This window comes from Suricata suricatta, chromosome 2, assembly GCF_006229205.1.
Source record: "Suricata suricatta isolate VVHF042 chromosome 2, meerkat_22Aug2017_6uvM2_HiC, whole genome shotgun sequence".
NCBI lineage: Eukaryota > Metazoa > Chordata > Mammalia > Carnivora > Herpestidae > Suricata > Suricata suricatta.
This window is the reverse complement of record NC_043701.1, coordinates 126,002,073-126,022,643: the sequence shown is the minus strand read 5'-3', so window position 1 is coordinate 126,022,643 and position 20,571 is coordinate 126,002,073. Positions and strand designations below refer to the sequence as shown.

The 20,571-nt window shown below is 38.6% G+C and overlaps 1 protein-coding gene across 1 annotated transcript in view; it reads right to left on the bottom strand.

The window, feature by feature from the left end:
- Position 1: 1 nt before the first annotated feature.
- NRBF2 (nuclear receptor binding factor 2) overlaps positions 2-20,571 on the bottom strand; it is a gene marked incomplete at its 3' end in the record, with an annotated part of 37,013 nt that continues 16,443 nt past the window's right edge. The window contains exons 2-4 of the mRNA XM_029919642.1: positions 17,065-17,149; positions 11,842-11,882; positions 2-253 (exon numbers count right to left, since the gene is read on the bottom strand). Of these exons, the coding sequence (XP_029775502.1) occupies positions 2-253; positions 11,842-11,882; positions 17,065-17,149 (378 nt within the window). The remainder of the gene's footprint in view (positions 254-11,841; positions 11,883-17,064; positions 17,150-20,571) is intronic.

Below are 20,571 nucleotides of genomic sequence, written 5' to 3'. Positions count from 1 at the left end.
TGTCAAAGACCCCCTGGATTTCAGGCAGATGTTTCTCCGTGGAAGGGCTGTATTTCTCAGAGAGAAGGGGGTTCTGGCCCTCTGCGTCCTCAGAAGTGGGTCTGTGCGGTGCCTGAAGCTGGGCGGCTGCATCCCTGTCTGTGCTCTGCTGGGCTCTCAGCCTCTCCTCCCGCTTGGCCCTTTTCCACCTCTCCTGGATGAGGAGGAGCTGTTTCATGTGGCTGTCCCTTTGCAATTCCAGTGACAGATGAGCCTATCACACAAAAGGAAAGGTGTTAAGTCTCTTTAGTAAGATCCAATGAATATAATCCCAAGATCCTCCTTTCTAAACAACTTTATAATGCTTAAAATTTACATACTGTGTTTGCAATTCAACAGAACCTCCAATTTTTTCAAGACAACTGGGTCTCAGCAGGCCACCCCCACCCCCAACAGTCACGGCCTGCCACAGGAAGAGGGTGTGTGCGGGCCGCACAAGAACTAGGGAGGTCTCTGCCCATCTGAGCGCCTGACATCTCCCACGTGCAGCCACTCCTGCAAGACGACGATGTAGCTGAACTCCGTAATACATAAGGAGAATCAAACTGAGAAGATAAAGGAATACATTCTAAATGAAAGAACAAAAGACAAATCCTTAGAAAAACAACTAAATGAAACAAAGATAAGCAATCTTCCCCATAAGCAGTTCAAAGTAAATAAAGATGCTCACCAAACTTGGGAGAAGAATGGATGAACATAAAACTTCAACAAAGAGACAAAAAAAAATCTCTGTAATATAAGAAAGTTATTATCAATCTGAGCAAAAGAATACAATAAAAAATGAAAAATACATTAGATGGAATACACAGAGTAGAAGATACAGAAGAACAGATCAGCAATCCCCAAGACAGGGAAGTAGAAATCATCCAAAGTAAACACCAAAAGAAAAAAAGTAGGGGATGAGGACAATTATTTAAGGGATCTCTATAAGGAAAATACCAAGTGTAGTAAGAAAAGTCAGATGAAGAAATAACAGCTGAAAACTTCCCTAACATGGGGGAAGAAAACACCTATCAGGTCCAGGAATCAAGAGCCCCAAACAATATTAACCCGAAGAGACCCATACCAAGACACATTACAACTGTCAAAAATTAAAGATAATCTTAAAAGGAGCAAGGGAAAAACAACTAATTATGTATGTATACAGGAATCCCCACAAGAGTAACAACTGTTTTTTCTGGGATTTTTTTTTTTTTTTTTTTAAAGACAGCAAGATTCTGAGAAAATGAATTTTGCTTTCCCTTTGCTAATCTTTATAGCACATCTAATTTTTAGGGATGTTTTATGAATATCATTTTTAAAATTTATTTTAAAAGAAATAGATTACGAGTAAGGCAGGGGCAGAAGAAACCGGGAGAAAATCCCAAACAGGCACCACACTGTCAGCACAGAGCCCGACATGGGGCTGGAACTCACACACCATGAGATCATGACCTGAGTCGAAATCAAAAGTTGGACGTTTAACCAACAGAGCCACCCATGCGTCCCATGAGTATTATTTCTATAGAAATCTTTTTATTCTGGTTCAGATGAAAATTACATAACCTCAAATATAAAATAACATATTGGGTTTTGTTATTAATTATATAAAGCACTAATTTTATTTTCACTGCTGTTCTGTCAACAGCAGTGTAAAATTTGCCATATGGTCAACAAAAACATGAAGCCACCATACGAACTGGGTGGCAAGTGAAAAGAGTTAGCAACATGGGAAATAGTTTGGCAATTTCAGAAACAAAAACACTTTTCCAATATACATGAGTTCCATAAAACAACCTCTGTGAAGTAAGTGTACAAATGCTAGAAGAAACTATAGCAAGTGGGGTGCCTGAGTGGCTCAGTCGGTTAAATGTCCAGCTTCAGCTCAGGTCATGATCTCCCCTTTCCAAAGCTGGAGCCCCAGATCGGGCTCTGTGCTAACAGCTTGGGGCCTGGAGCTGCTTTAGATTCCATGTCTCCCTCTTCTCTCTCTCTCTCTGCCCCTCCCCCACTCACACTCTGTCTCTCTCAAAAATAAATATTTAAAAGAAAGAAAGAAAATATAAGAAGTTCCACACACTAGTAGTAAAGGACGGGACATATCTGCTGTTCTTTGGCAACGGAGCCAAGTGCAGCGGCTGGAGGCAGAGCGGTCGCTGACAGGTTCTCACAGCCTCACAGTTAATTCTCTACTTTCCTGGGCAGCAGTACAGCCTGGAGAAGTGTCACTGAAGAATGAGACAGAAAACCACTGCAGGAGTTGACCACACATCACGTGGCACACATTTTAGGGAACTGCAAAAATCCTGTATGAAAGTGTGTTTTTCTGACCACCACAATGAAGAAGATACCACACAATGAAGATTAACGTGTAATAATTTATTTTTTCCTAACGTCTTGTTAGGTCTCCTAACATCACAACCGTGCTGCACACTAACAATAGGAAAGTCGTAACAAATACCAACTACGCCAATCACAGAGTCTGGAAGGAAATGGAGAACGCGGTCTATTTTCCAGGTCCTCCCTCTGTTTCATGCCAGTTAAGGCCCCAGTCATCGACAGTGTCTGGCCTTTTAGGCTTAATGCTTCTGGCTGGGGTCTGTCTCCGTGTGAAGCACGCCTCCAAGCCTCTGGGTTCAGGGCTCCCAGCGACACAGCGCCGGGGGTAGGAGCTCCTGGAAGGAGAAGTGGGACAGGGGTGGCTCCCTCCCACCCCTCCCACAGCAAGCAGGGTAGGAGCTACAGCGCCTGAGCAGGATGCCCGTGACCCCAGTGAAGTTGTGACCAGGTGCCAGCGCTGGGGGGGGCTCGGCCAGAGCACAAGTAGCCCGCCGCCATACTTCTTGATTGGAACACCCAGGATACTAAAGATGCCAACTCTCCCCAAATCAATACACAGGCTTATGCAATTTCAGCAACATCACAGCAAGATGCCAGTTACAGAAGGGGAGAAGGTAGGCCTCTGGTGATAGCGTTACAGGACATGAATCCTCTGCCCACTATCATTGGTTTTTTTTTTTTTTTAATTTTTAACATTTATTTATCATTGAGAGACCAAAAGAGACAAGCACGATCATGAGAGGGACAGAGAGGGGGGGAGATAAAGAATCTGAAGGAGGCTCCAGATTCTGAGCTGTCAGCACACAGCCTGATGTGGGGCTTGAACTCACAAACCATGAGATCACGACCTGAGCTGAAGTCAGACATTCAACCGACTAAGCCACCCAGGTGCCCCGATTTCTAAGCAAAAAGTCTATGGGCCGAGAGTGGCACAAAATATTCAAAGTGCTGAAAGGAAAGAACTTAACAATCAAAAATACCTAGCAAGGTTACCATTCAGAATGGAAGGAGATAAAAGAGTTTCCCAAAGAGTTCATCACCACTAAACCAGCTTTACAGGAAGCATTAAAGGGAATTCTTAAAGCGGAAAATAAAAGGCCAAAGCTAGACATAAAAAAATACCTGAAAGAAAAAAATCTCATTAGAAAGGGAAAACATAGAAAAGGAAGTAGATCAACCATGACGGAACTGGTATGAGGGTTAAAAGACATAAGTAGTAAAACCAACACAATCTACAGTATTAGTTAAGGGGCTCATTAAATAAAAAGGCTAAATATAGATGTCAAAAACAAAACGTGTGTGCACACATGAGGTGATAAGGTAAGTTGAGTAAAGATGTAGTGCTTGTAAAATGCATTCCTATTTAAATGACCACCAACTTAAAACTGACCATTATATACATATGTTATTATATATAAACCTCATGGCGACCACAAACCAAATCCTTACAACACACACACAAATAGAAAGGAATTCGAACATAACAGTAAAGAAAATAAATCACAACGGAAAAGAGCAATAGAAGAAAAAAGGAACAGGAACTACAAAAACAAAGAAAACAATTATTAAAATGGCAATAAATACATACCTATCGATAATTACTTTAAATGTAAAGACTCCAATCAAAATGCTCCAATCAAAACAGGTAGGGTGGCTGAATAGATTAAAAAAAAAAGGCCTATGTAAATATTCCCTATAAGAAACTTACTTCCAATCTAAAGACACACACGGACTAAAAGTGGAGTAATGGAAAAAAGATATTCTATGCAAACAGAACACAATAAAAGCTGGGGTAGCAGTACTTATATCAGGAAAAATACGCCTTAAAACAAAAGCTTTAATAAGAGACAAAGGCACTACACAATGATAAAGGGATCAATCCAACAAGAAGAAAACATTTGGAAACATTTATGCAACCAAAGCACCTGAATTTATAAAGCAAATAGTAACAGATGCAAAGGGAGAAACTGATAATAATACAACAGGGGCACCTGGCTGGCTCAGTTGGTTAAACCTCCGACTTCGGCTCAGGTCATGATCTCATGTTTGTGGGTTTGAGCCCCACGTCAGGCTCTGTGCTGACAGCTCAGAGCCTGAAGCCTGCTTCCGACTCTGTGTCTCCCTCTCTCTCTGCCCCTCCCCACTCCTGCTCCGTCTCTGTCTCAAAAATAAAGAAAAAATTAAAAAACTAATAATAACACAACAGGAAACTTTTAATGCCCCACTTGCACAACAGATCATCCACATATAAAATTAGTAAGGAAACACTGGCCTTGAAAGACACATTAGACCAGAGGGACTTAACAGATCTAGATAGAACAACCCATCCAAACGCAGAATACACATTCTTTTCAAGCGCACACAGAACTGTCTCCAGGATCAATCACAGGTTAGGACACAACAGATTCAATAAATTTAAGACAAATCATTTCAAGCATCTAACCACCAGAGAATAAACTAGAAATCAACTACAAGAAGAAAACTGTAAAAACACAAACCTGTGGAGGCTAAAACATACCACTAACCAACCAATGGGGTCAAAAAAAAAAAAAAAATCAGAGGACTCCAACGAGACAATGAAAACACATTTCAAAACCTATGAGACACAGCAAAGGCAGTTCTAGGATGGAAATTAATAATGATACTTACAAAAAACAAGAAAACTTTCAAATAATCTGACCTTTCACCTAAAAGAACAAGGACATGTGGGTGGCTCAGTCAGTTAAATGTCAGATTCTTGATTTCAGCTCAGGTCCACGATCTCATTCATGGTTCATGGGATCAAGCCCCCGCATCAGGCAGGGGCCTGTGATGATAGTGCAGGGCCTGCTTGGGATTCTCTCTCCCCCTCTCTCTCCGCCCCTCCCCTGCTTGCTCTCTCTCTCTCAAATTAAATAAACATTAAAAAAATTTTTTTTTAAATAAACGAATGAGAAAAATAAGAAAAAATTCCAAAGTAAGTAGAAGGAAATAATAGAGATCAGAATGGAAATAGTGAAACAGAGATTTAAAAGAATAGAAAAGATAAAAAAGAAACTAAAAGCTGATTTCCCAGAAAGATAAAGAAAACTGATAAAATTTAACACTCATCAAGAAAGAGGACACTTACATAATAAAATCAGAAATGAAAAGACGTTACAACCAATACCACAGAAATACAAATGATTTTAAGAGACTACTGCAGAGACGCCTGGGTAGCTCAGTAGGTTAGGTGTCTGACTTTGGCTCAGGTCATGGTCTTACAGCTCTTGGGTTCAAGCCCCACACTGGCCTCTGCACTGACAGCTCAGAGCATGGAGCCTGCTTCAGATTCTGTGTCTCCCTCTCTCTCTCTCTGCCCCTCCCCTGCTCATGCTCATGCTCATTCTCTCTCTCCTTCAAAAATAAATATTTTTTAAAAAATTTAATAAGAATTATAAAAAATTATATCCCAACATGTTGGATAACCTCAAAGAAATGGAAAAATTCCTAAAAACATGTAATCTCCCAAAACTGAATCAGGAAGAAACAAAATTTAAATAGACTGATTACTGGTAAATGAACTGAATCTGTAATCAAAAGTTCCTAAAGAGCAAAAAAGTTTAGAACCAGATGACTTCACAGGTGAATTTTCCCAAACATTTTTAAGAGTTAATACCTAGCCTTCTGGAATTATTGCACAAAAGAAAAGAGGTAGGAAACTTCCAAATTCTGTGAGGCCAGCATTAATTATCATGATACCTAAACCATACAAAGGCACTACTACAAAAAGAAAATTACAGACCAATATCAGACGGAAAAATCCACAGCAAAGTATTAGCAAACTGGATCAACAGCACATGAAAAGGATCATCTACCACCATGATCTAATGGAATTTATTTCAGGGATGCAAGGACGGTCAATTATCTGCAAATATCTCAACCAGAGACACCATGTTAACAAAATGAAAGATAAAAATCATCTCAATACATGTACAAAAAGCATTTGGCAAAATTCAATATCCATTCACGATTAAAAAAAAAAGATCAACAACATGGGTTTAGAGGGAGCATACCTAAACTTAATAAAGACCATATATGAAAACCCACAGCTAACATCATACTCAGTGGTTAGAAGTTGACAGTTTTCCCTCTAAGATCAGGAACGTATGATAAGGACATCAACTCTTGCCACTTATTCAATATAATACCAAAGTCACACCCCAGGAATCAGATTAAAAAAAAATAAAAGATATTCAAGTTGGCTAAGGAAGAAATAAAACTATCTGCAGATAACAGAATACTATATACAGACAACCCCAACCTGTAAGAAGCCACCAAAAAAGTACCAGAATAAATTATTTCAGTAAAGTTGCAGGATACAAAATATACAGTAATCCATCACATTTCTATACACTAATATCAAAATAGCAAAAAGTGAAATTAAGAAAACAATCATATCTACAATTACATCAGAAAGAATAAAACACCTAAAAATAAATTCATAACCAAAGAATGACTCTGAAAACTAAGACACAGATGAAAAAAATAAAGATGACACAAATAAATGGAAAGATATTCTACTGAAATGTCCATATCACCCAAAGCAATCTACAGATCCAATGTAATCCCTCACCAAAATACCAATGACACTTTCCACTGAACTAGAACAAATAATCCTAAAATGTCTATGGAAACACAAAAGTCCCAAATAACCAAAGCAATCCTGAGAAAGAACAAACCTGGAGGTACTATGCTCCCAAACTTCAAACTATATTACAAAAGCTATGTAATCAAAACAGTATGGCATGGCACAAAAACAGACATATGGAACAGAAAAGAGATCACAAAAATAAATGCACATATAGTCAATCCATGACAACAGAGAGAGGAATATGCAATGGGCAAAGGACAGTCTCTTTAATAACTGGCATTGGTAAAACTGGTCCACTACACGCAAAAGAATGAAATTGGACCACTTTCTTACATCATACACAAAAATAAATTCAGGGGCGCCTGGGTGGCTCAGTCGGTTAAGCCTCCGGCTTCGGCTCAGGTCAGATCTCACGTTCGTGGGTTCGAGCCCCGCGTCAGGCTCTGTGCTGACAGCTAGCTCAGAGCCTGGGGCCTGCTTCCGGTTCTGTGTCTCCCTCTCTCTCTGACCGTCCCCCTCTCATACTCTGTCTCTCTCAGTAAAAATAAAAATAAAACATTAAAAAAAAATTTAAAAAAATAAATAAATAAATTCAATGAATTAAAGACCTAAATGTGAAACCTGAAACCATAAAACTCCTGGAAGAAAACATAAGCAGTAAGCTCTTTGACACTGGTCATAGTGATTTTCTTTTTTGATCTGTCTCTTCAAGAACAAAAGCAAAAATAAATGGGACTATATCAAAATATAAAGCTTTTGCACAGTGAAGGAAACCATCAACAAAATGAAAAGGCAACCTACTATAAGAGACAAGGTACTCAAAAATCAAGTATCCAATAAGGGATTATCATCCAAATTAAAATATAAAGCACTCATAAGAGTCATTATGACAAACAAAAACAATCAGATTTAAAAAACAGGCACAGGACCTGAACAGACATTTTTCCAAACACCTACAGTTGGCCAACAGGTACATGAAAAGATGTTCAACATCACTAATCATTAGGGAAATGCAAATCAAAAAGTCTGGAGCCTGCTTCAGAATCTGTCTCCCTCTCACTCTGGCCCTCTTGGCTCACACTCTGTCTCTCTCTCAAAAAAAAAAAAAAAAAAAAAAAATTAAAAAAAATTTTTTTAAACCACAATGAAGTATCTCACACCTGTCAGAATGGCTGTTATGAAAAGTCAAGAAATAACAAATACTGGCAAGATGTGGAGAAAAAGGAACCCTCATGCACTGCTGGTGGGAACGTAAGTTGGTGCAGCCCATACAGTAGCCAGTATGGTAGGTCCTCAAAAATTTAAAAATACAACAACCCTACAATCCAGTTTTTCTACTACTAGGTATTTACCCAAAGAAAATAAAAAACATTAATTCGAAAAGACATACACACCTCTATGTTCACTGCAACATTATTTACAATAGCCAAGATATAGAAACCTGTGTCTATGGATACATGAATGGATTAAAAAAAGATGTGGTATAAGGGCACCTGGATGGGTCAGTAAGCTCAGGTCATGATCTAACAGTTCTTGGTTTTGAGCCCTGGCGTCGGCCTCTGTACTGACAGCTCAGAGCCTGGAGGCTGTTTCAGATTCTGTGTCTCCATCTCTCTCTGACCCTCCTCTATTCGTGCAGTCTCTCTCTCTCTCTCAAAAGTAAATATTTTTTTTTTTGAAAAAGACATGGTATATATGAACATTAGAGAAAAGAATGGGACTTTACCATCTGTGACAACATGGACGGAGCTAGAGGATCTTACACTAAGCGAAATAAATCAAAGACAAATAACCTTATAATTTAACTTGTATGTAAAATCTAAAAAACAAATGAACAAAACAGAAACAGACTCAAATGCTGAGAACTGGTGGCTGCCACAGGGGAGGGGGGGGTGGGTTGATGGATGAAACAGGTGAAAGGGATTAAGAGATACAAACTTCCAGGTATAGAACAAGTCAGTCATGGAGATGAAAAGAACAGTAGAGGGAATGTGGCCAATAATGTTATAAGAACACTGTACGGTGAATGACTGGAACTATCATGGGCAGTACTGCGTAATGTACAGAATCATCAAGTCACAATGTTGTGCACCTGAAATTAATGTAACATTGTATTGCCAAGTAAAGTTAAGAATGACAAAATTAATGGCCACTGAGGAACAGCGAGGCTCAGGAACTTGCCCAAGGTCCCACAGCTAAAAGGCAAAGCTTAAGTGTGGACCAACCAGGGCAGTATAGCCCAGTGAGGTGGTTTTAAAACATGTCTGTAGCTTTCTGAACAGTCCTTTCAAGAGATGGGAGTCTGACTCCCCTTGAACCTAGGTGGGCCTCTGCGGTCAATTCAAGGAACAAGGCCGGCAGGGGGCTGAGGTAGGGAACTTCACCTATCCATTGGCTTCTCTTCAACTACCGTGAGGCCAGATTAGAGAGACAGAGAGGATGAGGATGAGGATGAGACGCCGCGCTGCCTGAGGAGCCCCAGCATCGGAGTCTTCCCAGCCCAGCACCAGACATGAGAAGACACCTCTGAGACGGTACCACCAGCTACCACCGTCTGACTGCATGAGACCCCCTGGCCCCTGGGAACTGCCCAACTGAGCCTGAGCCCAGTCAACCTGATTTGTTAGGGGGGAAAGAAGACTTTATGTAATGTGAAAACCCTGATGCTCTCTTTCCACTTAATGAATAGTAAATCATCATCATGTCATACAGCTAGCAAACCTATCTGCGAGTGTGTGAATCTAGTAACTGCGGCAAGAATGCGGGAGACGTTTTTGTGCCACCACCATTACCACCTAAGTACTCACCGTGTAGGACGTCATGTGAAAGCTTGTGTGCAAACAGTCTACCTTCACGTGGGCATAATGATTAAGTTTTCTTACTGTTTTAAAACTTTGCTTTCAAAGAATTACACTATCATACAGTATGCGTCTCTCTCATAATTGGGAAAAACTGCATATTAGTCTATCATCACAGGTAAGTAGGTTTTTAAATATGTTACCAATGTTTCTAATACTGTATTAGGAATGTGACTGTCCTACTATAGACCATAAACGCTTTATAAGGATTCATACAGTGGTGTTTAGGTTAGGCTACTGTGAAGCATCATTATGGATTACACCAGGCTACCATAAAGCAATCATACTGCTGTGGCTTCATTATCAGTGCATGAACCTGTACATACTTCTACATAAATTCACTTTCATTTTTGATATCTAGTGTTAGTAATACGTACTGATATCTACAGTGCTTTGTATTCTGTAAGACAGTACTGATATAGGTGGTAACAGATAATTCATCTCATAAACGGACAACATAAACTTATTTTATCGACAAATACAGATAGCACGTTAAATGTTTTCCTTGTGCTTTTCTTAATATTTTCTTTTTTTCTAGCTTACATTCATTTAAGAATCCAGTATACAATCACTTAACATGCAAAATACGTGTAATCAACTGTTTATGTTATGAAGGCTTCTGCCCAACAGTAGGTATTGCAGTTAAGTTTGGGGAGGGGTATACAAATTATAGGCAGATTTTCAACTGTGTAGAAGGCATGCATCTCTAAGCCCCAAGTTATTCAACAGTTGACTATTTAACATTTTCTATGCTGAATGTGTATTTTTGTCAACGAGTATTTGCGGAAACTTTCTGTTAACAATTTTCTCTTTGTAAAAGTAACATTCACTATAGAGTATGTGAAACGAACTTTAAGATTTTGTTTAAAATATTGTTGGCATTATGTAAACCATACTGTGGACTTTTTACAATTTTTTTAATGTTTTCATTTATTTTTGAAAGTGGGGAGAGAGTTGGGGAGAAGTTGGGGGGGACAGGATTCAAAGCCAGCTCTGTGCTGACAGCAGAAAGCCCAATGTGGGGACTCAAACTCACAAACCGTGAGATCGTGACCTGAGCCAAAGTCAGATGCTTAACTGACTGAGCTACCCTGGTGCCCTCACACTGGGTACTTTAAAATTTTCTAAATGAGAAAAACACTAGTCTTAAAAAAAAAAAAAAAGGACAATGTGATTTAACAGAATTCTGATACAATTTTAAAAATTAAATACCATTTGTATTCAGTTTAAAATCAGAAAACTTTCTTCTTTAGACATTTATACTATGGCTAAAATGCCTTCTTATGAAGGGGCTCAAACAGCTCAGTGAATGTCTGTATTATGTGGCTAACATGAGCAGTTCTACACAGTCAAAAGGAAGTACATGAAATAAAACACAACTTTCAGACTCTTCGTTTAGTTTGAAAAAGTGGTATTTTTCCCCTGCCACTGACACCCCCTCACTGAAAAGGTCTCCTTAATTCAACTAGATAAACATTCACTGAATATCTCCTATGTACCCTGCCACTTTCATAATGAGAAAATCATCTTTGGATGAAGGTGTTTTTTTTTTTTTGAAACCTACGAAGGCTTCTCCAAACACACAAAAAAATTTAAAGCCACTGGTGAAATAAATTTAAAGGTACCAGAACTGTTTAGGAATTCAGGAAAAGACAAATTCAGGTATAAATTATTTTTGGCAAGCAAAGGGAAGTCCAACTGGCGTCCCCTTGGCCGGGCCTGCTTACTTTCTGTGAGCTAATGCTCAAATGAGTTAATGACCAGGAAAGGCCCTAGAAGTCTCTAAGGAAAACATCTGGTGATCTGAAAAACAGAAATTTTCTGCATGCCATGTTTGGAACATCGACAGCAGTTCACTGAGTTTTCATTTCTGAAGTACTCCTCTCTTTTCCATTTTATGTATCTCTGACTACAGTGTTTTGAAAAGGGCAGAATACTTTATTTTACACACAATTCAAGTCTCCACAAGAAAATCCTTCTAACTTTTATGCAAATATTAAGAAATTGTCTCACCTGCTCAGACTGTGTGAGCTTCATGGCTTCGGAAAGATATGCTGGTTAAAAAAAAAGGGGGGGGCACATTAGTGTCATAATTTTGTAATCAACAGGTCAAAGGAAAAGTTTTAATACTCCTATGACAAAAAAGAACTGGTTTTAGAAGCAATTCCAAGCAACTCTGCTACATAATTATCCTGTTCCCGAAAAGTAACAAGGTGGGGATTTTAAGAAGATAGGATTATTTTTAAGTTTTTATTTATTTATTTTGAGAGAGACAGAGACAGTGCAAGTGGGGAAAGGGCAGAAAGAGAGGGAGAGAGAGGACCCCAAGCAGAATCTGTACTGCCAGCGCAGAGCCTGACATGGGGCTTGAACCCACGAAGCTGCAGAAACAAAACCTGAGCCAAAACCTGACTGAGCCACCCAACAGTCCCCAAGAAGACAGGATTCTTAACTCTTCTCCAAGAAGTCAATGGTAATCAATTGCAGATATTCTCTACCGCATCTTGAAGGAGTCTGCGCTTCAAAATCCTTGTAGGTTTCACAATTAAAGATGGAATAATCAGAAAAATAGGACTAGGGAGGATGAAAACTGAACAAGAACCTATGAAAACCTCATTATTCATTGTTATCACAAAAATATCAAGAGATTGATTATGGGTGTCTTTTTAACCACATGAATACTTGGACTACATCATTTTGGCCTCCTAAAAAACTATTATTGAATTATTTCTGGGGCACCTAGGTGGTTCAGTCATTTAAGCGGCCGACTTCAGCTCAGGTCATGATCTCATGGGTCGTGAGTTCGAGCTCCGCGCCGGGCTCTGTGCTGAAGCTCAGAGTCGGAAGCCTGCTTCAGATTCGGTGTCTCCCTCTCTCTCTGCTCCTCCCCCACTCATGCTCTGTTTCTGTTTCAATAATAAATAAACATTAAAAAATTTTTTTGAATTATTTCTGAACTACCCCATCAACCTACCTTGCATGAGTCAGGTAATTAAAAGCTGTAACAGCTTGTTGACATATTTATTTTAAGTTGTTGAGGATAGTATAAGGTCTTTTATTAAGACCCTAAATAGTCAATAACTCATAAGCTTCAACTTCTCTTTGACCTTAGGATCAGTTCCTGGGTGACTTAATTTACTTGAATTTAAACAGTCACTGTAAAAATCCATAGTTTTCCTAACTGCTAGAAAGCTTAAAGCCAAATTCTCCTTCTATCAAATAAGCAAAAATTTATGGTACACTTTGTAAACTATATTTCCAGGCACTCCTCATTTTATCTAAGGATTCCTCATCTACTTATTTTTAATTACATTTTGTATTCTGTTGTATTCCTCTGTAAGGCCTTTTATATACAGCCTGGAACAAAAGTGTATAAACAAATATCATAATAGATCATGTACAATCTCCATTTCTTATTTCTTGCTTATTATCAACTTTCCAGTATCTCTCACCTCCACATTAAGTTCCTTTTTTGCAGATACAAGGCAATGTTTCTGTCATCTTAAGCCAAATATTTTAATGATTTAGAGTTTGTGACTTAGAACTGTTGCCTGCCAGTAATCTTTAAGATACAGATTAACTGGATGGTCCTTCCCCAACAGAGAACAGAGGCTCTGAAGCCTGTGCTCTAGCCATACTTAAATTTTTTCAACTTTTTGTCTTTTATTCCTATAGTTAAGTCTGTATAACTGCATACAGATGATTTCTTTCTCCTTTTCTTCATTTTTAAGGCTCTGGAGACATTATATCTATTGCACTGATAGTGTGGATGAACTTTCCTTAAACATCTTTCCTATTATGTCCACATACCTTTGTCTCCCCATCTGAACTATAGTTTGCTTTTACACAAATGGAATAGTTTCATAAAAACCAGGCTTAAACCAACTGGACTGACTTTGTAGAACCTTGAAACTGTAGCACAATAGTAGAGGACACCCAAGGACATGAATTTCCAAAGCCAAAACAACCAACAATAGTCACACTGTCACTTAAAGTATTTCTCGCGTTTCAATTTATAATTTGGGTCTTAAGGGGACATCTGGCTGGCTCAGTTGGTAAAGTGTATGACTCCTGATCTTGAGGTTGTGAGTTCAAGCCTCACATTGGGCATAGAGATTACTTAAAAAGAAAATGTAAAAGACAAATAAATAAAATGTGGGTCTTAATAAAAGAAAAAAATTTAATCTGATTGCATAGTCATGAATTTGTTCCAGAATCACAACTGAAAATCTCATACACACAGCAAAATATTGCCCTTTAATAACAAAGACTGATCAGCTCAGAATCATTTTCATGCTACCACAGCTTCATGGGAAGGTCCAGATCAAGACAGGTATTAGACCAAGTACTTGTAGACACTGTGAACTCTCAGGTCTACTCATCTTCTGAAGCGCTTGAGTTCTAAGCATTGTAAATGGCTATTATCAACTTTGCATTTAAGCTTTTGTTCTTTTTGCTGTTTGTCAAAGCAAAGAAACTTACATAAGCAAATGGACTGTGCAAGACTATGAGCAAGAATTCAATCCAGCTATAGCTGCTAATCAAGGTTTTTAAGCGCCAGATTTTTCTGACAATCCTGGAGCCCTGGGAGTTTGTGGTTTCTTACACTTTCTTGAGGTCGTGAGTCAAGCCCCACATCAGGTATACAGCTTCCTTAAAACAAACAAAAAATCCACCAGAACACCACAAAGTATAGATGCTATGCAGTTTAGCCATGTAATCTCAGGATAAATGTTTATATCTCAGAATCTCCTCTGATCTCTGATAGTTGGAGAAGAGGCACCTCCTTTGCCCTTAGTTCTCTATTTCACGCTTTCCTTTTCATCATTCTCAGATGATGACCTTCCCTGTCATATTTCTTTTAAGAAAATTCTTTTTTTTAAATGTTTATTTATTATTGAGAGAGAGAGAGAGAGAGAGAGAGAGAGAGCGAGCAGGGGAGGGGCAGAGAGGGAAGGAGACACAGAATTGGAAGCAGGCTCCAGACTCCAAGCTGTCAGCACAGAACCTGACATAAGATTCGAACCCACAAACGGTGAGATCATGACCTGAGCTTAAGTTGGACACTTAACCAACTGAGCCACCCAGACACCCCTTCCCTGTCATATTTCTAAAATAATTCCCCTCAGAATATACTTACATCCATACCTCCCAAAACATCTCTGTGATAAGCCCTAGATATAAGTCCATTTAGAAAATACTAAGCTTATTCCAACCACGTCAATTTTCAAACTAGCATTACATTCACAACTCCACTCTAAAAATCACACAAGGCTATTTTTAACCAAGTCTAAACTCCAAATAAAATCAGCTCAGGGGGATTAACCGATCACACTTGAGTTCTATGTCCCTAATTAAAACTAATGGGATCCAAAAGGCTGCCTTTATCTTTTCTACTCCTGAGAATGTCACAGATTGTGGATACTGAGGAAGTGGGGAAAGGTGTGTAAAGCCCAACATCAGTTTTTACGTCTCAAAGAAAGGGAGGCAGATTAGGAATAAAAGAAACATTTCTCCCTTTTATATATTCAAAATCTTCTACTGCTCAATGCACAACATATGCTGATCACTCCACTGCGATGTATTTTATATACATATAACCATGAAGACTCTGGGTTATTTAAATTAAGGTATTATTTCACTGTGGCATTCATCCCCAACACTTTTTTTTTAATAGTGCAATACATTGTCTTGTCTTTTTTTTTTTAGTTTATTTATTTTGAGAGAGAGTGCATGTGAGCGGAGGAAGGGCTGAGAGAGAGAGAGAGAGAGAGAGAGAGAGAGAGAGAGAGAGAATGAGAATCCCAAGCAGGCTCCGAAGCATAGAGCCTGATGTGTAGCTTGAACTGAACAGTTAGATTGTGACCTCAGTAGAAATCAAGTGTCAGACACTTAACTGACAGAGCCACTCAGGCAATCCAGTACACTGACTTTTCTGTATAGTGACTATAACAATTTCATTCATAACAAAATAAAGTTTATGAAAGATTTAAAGTGCACTAGCTGCCAAGTTTAATGTTGTATAAAGCTCCCAATAAAACTCCCTGTAAAAATTCACAAAGATTTATGGGGTACGTATTATGCACTCAGCCCTTCAGCTGACGGAGTACACTTCAGTGGCAAAACTCATTCTTTAAAAATAAGACTTAAGGGACACCTGGGTAGCTTAGTCAGTTAAGCATCTGACTTTGGCTCAGGTCATGATCTCTCACAGTTGGTGAGTTCAAGCCCCACATCTGTATTTCCTTTCTCTCTCTGCTCCTCCCTGCTTGCTGTATCTCTCTCCCTCTCAAAAATACTTAAAAAAAATTTTTTTTAAATAATACTTGAATTTTTTTCTAAAAATCACAGATATGACTTATTCAAACCAGTATCCACTATGTGGTATTTCAGCAGTAAGGCAACACTGGAAGGGTACTCTGCCAAGAAAGAACTTGGCTTTAATCATTGCAGTGGCCTAGAAGGAAAAGAAAGTGTCTTCCTCTAGCAGAAAGACTATAGGATTTGTTCTAAGAAAGGTGGCCTATTTTGAATGCAGCATAAGTAAAACACTCTTTCCCCGAAGCTTTTAGGCTAATTAGCCAATTGAAACCAGTCTGTACAAAGCAGACCCTTGAAATCTGAGTTCAACACATGCTAGACTGTGGGACTGACTGAGATAAAATTAGGTGTCTGTTAAGAAATCATTAATTCTAAATTTCATACCTAAAAGAAAGCTATCATCAGATGACACCATAGCCATGAATGTACAGATGAAATATTCAGAAGGAAACTAAGGAAGACCATAGGAAAGAATATTATCAGCATCTTAGAAATTCAGTGAAAATGAAATAGAATTAAGTTAGTTATTACTCTCATAACCCAAAATGGCTGGCTAATTGAAATCCATTTTCCATAACAACTAAGATGTATTGGCAGATTTCTTTCAATTACTTCTATCTTTAGGGTTCTCCAGGTTCCAAAAGCTGTGTCTAGGAGTGATTTACCAGTACTGCATATGCAACCTTCATGGTTTAGAAAGACCAGATTAGAAAGAACTGGGAAATCCAACATACTCCCCTGACAAACAGTCCAAACTGACCTTCTGAGGGGTCAATACTGTCAACCTTGTAGATGCAGACCAACAACACATCATTACTATTGTGACTTTCGTTCTAAATAAACTATTGTGAGATACTGGAGAAAAGAAATTGCCCTCCAGTTTTAGACTTGATATTTCTTTAAAAGAATACTCACCTGAAGCCTTCTTGTGACAAGAAATAGCCTCTTCGTATTTCCCTGCGGCTAATAAGCGATCTGCTCTTCTGCTCTGTTGATGAGCCTAGAAGACAAACATTCCTAAGTTCCTCTAAATTACATAAAAGACACAACTTAAAATTTTTTGACAAGATAAATAACGCCTTTTGGTTTTTTTTTTTGCCACAAATCAAACATTACAACAGCTATACCTTGAGAAATATAACAGGTAGCATCTGCAAGGACTGGCAACTCTTCTCAACTCTACCAATAAACCATTAAGTTCAACACCAGGCACTGAACTCCTTCAATGAGCCACATTCTCCAACTCTTCAAGGATTAACCAAGAGCTACAATCACGATTGTTACTTAAAATGTATATTTACTTGATTTCTAACAACCTCCTTTTAAAACAAAAGTTATCTCATAGATCCTTTTATTAGTTTGTATAGTTTAAAAACTACAATCAGGAAATTACTTATAAAATAGTAAAATTCAAGATTCTATTAATTCAGTCTTTCAACATTAAAGTTACTATTTCTTCTTGAGATAAAAATCTGTACATTGTACAGCTGAAGGATTAATTATACCAATATTTAATATTAGAGGGATTCTTTTCAGGCACCACTGACCAAAAAACAAACTCAGATGTGAAAGCAAAGGGCTAAAGTACCCCCAAATGTAAAGGTTAATAAGTAGTCATTGGCCTCTTTACATGTGTGCTACACTTTAAGAATTACAACTTGGGACACCTGGGTGGCCAGTGAGTTAAAGGTCCAACTTCAGCTCAGGGCATGATCTCATGGTTCATGAGTTCAAGCCCCGCATCAGCTGTGTGCTATCAGCTTAGAGCCTGGAGCCTGCTTCGGATTCTGTCTCACTCTCTCTGCCCCTCCCCCACTCATGCTTACTCACGCACTCTCTCAAAAATAAACATTATAAAAAAGAAAAAAGAAAAAGATTTGCTACAACTTTATGAATGTGATTCCTTTTCTTACATAAGGATGTGCAGGAGCCTCACAGGGGTTGGTTACATATCTGACCTAAGGTATCACAGGCAAGGAGGAAGGCAGAAATGATCAACTCAATTCTTCTAACTAGTATAGTTTTCCTCACTAACAAACTCACAAATGATTTAGAAAAGTTGCTTTAAAAAAGTGAAAAGCATCATACATCCATGTTCACAGCAGCATTAATCACACAGTCAAAAGGTGGAAGCAACCCAAATGCCATATAAACCTTGAAAAAGAAGGAAATGCTACAATATGGATGGACTCTGAGGACATGTTAATAACAAAATGCCCAAGGGGCACCCAGGTGGGCTCAGTCGGTTAAGCATCACTCTTGATTTCAGCTGTCATGATTTTATGAGTTCAAGCCCCACATCAGGCTCGTGCTAACAAAGTGGTGCCACCTTGAGATTCTCTCCCTCTCTCTGCCCTTCCCCTGCTCACACTCTCACCCCCCACAAAATAAATAAATTAAAAAAAATTAAAGATATAAAATAAGCCAGTTACAAAAAGGTAAATATTGTATGATGCCATTTATATGGATATCTAAAGTAGTGAAACTCATAAAAACAGAAAGTGAAACAGTGGTTGCGAGGAGGTGGATGGAGAGAAAAGAGATGCTGTTAAAAGGTGGAAAAGTTTCAGTTTTACAAGGAGAGAAGGTTCCGGGGACCTGTTGCACAAATGAATACACCTGCTACTAAACTGTACTTAAAACCGAGAAAGATGATAAATTTTATGCTATGTATATTACCTCAATTTTTAAATCTTTATTATTTTGTTTTTGGAATCTTTACTTAAATGTGGGGCTTGAACTCACAACCCGAGTTCAAGACCTGCATGCTCTTCCGACTGAGCCAGCCAGGCATCCCTTTACCTCAATTTCTTGATAAGTCAAAAAGGAAATCTTTTCTGTCAGGTGTAAAGTGATTTATCTTGAATGCTTTTCAAAAACCGTGCCACAGATGCCTCATAAAAATTACTCCAGAGAATCACTTTTGCAACTGAGAGTAGAAATATCCTGGGCGTGTTTGCAAATCATGCTCAATGTAAAACAGAGGTGAAGACAAAAGTAGAAAACAGCACTCTCAGCAATGCATGCTTGTTTACACTTTCCCTTCTATTTATGTAAGGAAGACACAAGCAACACTATTTAAAAGCAAGATCATCCATTTCAACTGTTTCAGAAGCTTTTTTACTCTTCAAACAATAACTAAGTTTTGTCCCTAAGTCTCAATTTATTACTGAAAATAATGATGGGTAAAAGAAATGGTTTGGGGCTTAAAATACTTTTACCTGAGCAAAAACTATGTCCTGAACACAGGAGTATTTTATAGTACCTAGAAATGAAATATCTTTTGGGAAGAGAATATACATGAAGAAAGCTAAGTTATAATTAACATGATTTCTCTATGTGTCCTAATAATAGAGTTAAAGCAAGTGGCAATCAACAAGGAGAGAGGTAGTTTAAAAAAAAAAAAACCATAAAGGAATGGGTGAATCTGCATGTGCCTTACTTAATCTTTCTGAGCTTTGAAAAAAGCCCTACATAAGAGACAAACCTCTGAAATTCCAAAGTATCTCTAATTATGTACGGCATAGTACAGATCCAGCCATACCAGGAACCCGGGCTCTGGACACACACAAGTCTTGGCTCTCCCACTAACCAGGTAAATTATTTCATCATTCAGGGTCTGTTTACAGTTGATAAATCTGTAAGGTGATAGACATGGACCATATCTATGCTTCTCAAGTTTTAGTGGAATATAAATGACCTGGGGGTCTGGTTAAAACGCAGACTCCGGGGGCGCCTGGGTGGCTCAGTCAGTTAAGCCTCCGGCTTCGGCTCAGGTCAGATCTCACGTTTGTGGGTTCGAGCCCCGCGTCAGGCTCTGTGCTGACAGCTAGCTCAGAGCCTGGGACCTGCTTCCGGTTCTGTGTCTCCTTCTCTCTCTGCCCCTCCCCCTCTCATGCTTTGTCTCTCTCTGTATCAAAAATAAATAAAACATTAAAAAAAATTAAAAAACAAACAAACAAACAAAAAAACGCAGACTCCGATTCAGTAGATCTAGAATAGGAGTTAAGATTCTACCCATATGCAGCAAAGCTGCCGGCTCTGGGAACCCTTTGCAAAGGAGGGAAGAGAAACTCTCTGAGGTTACCTCTTCTAACACTACGTTTCTGATGACATTAACTACTTTCTACCTTGTACTATACCTATGAAGCTTCCTAAATAAACTTCAGCTCCATAAGAAATCGTTTTTTAAATACCAAAGAAATAAACAAAAAGTTCTCAAGTGCTGGGAACAGTATCTCATACCTGTCCTGATTTCCCTAAAACCTTCCCATGTAAAGTTCAATCTCTGATCACTCTGCCAAATCAGGAGTTAGATCTCATTTAAAAATACACACCTACTCTAGGTTATCTGGCACCACAGAAATCAAACTCCCTATTAAAAAAAATATGTATATATATATATATATATATATATATATA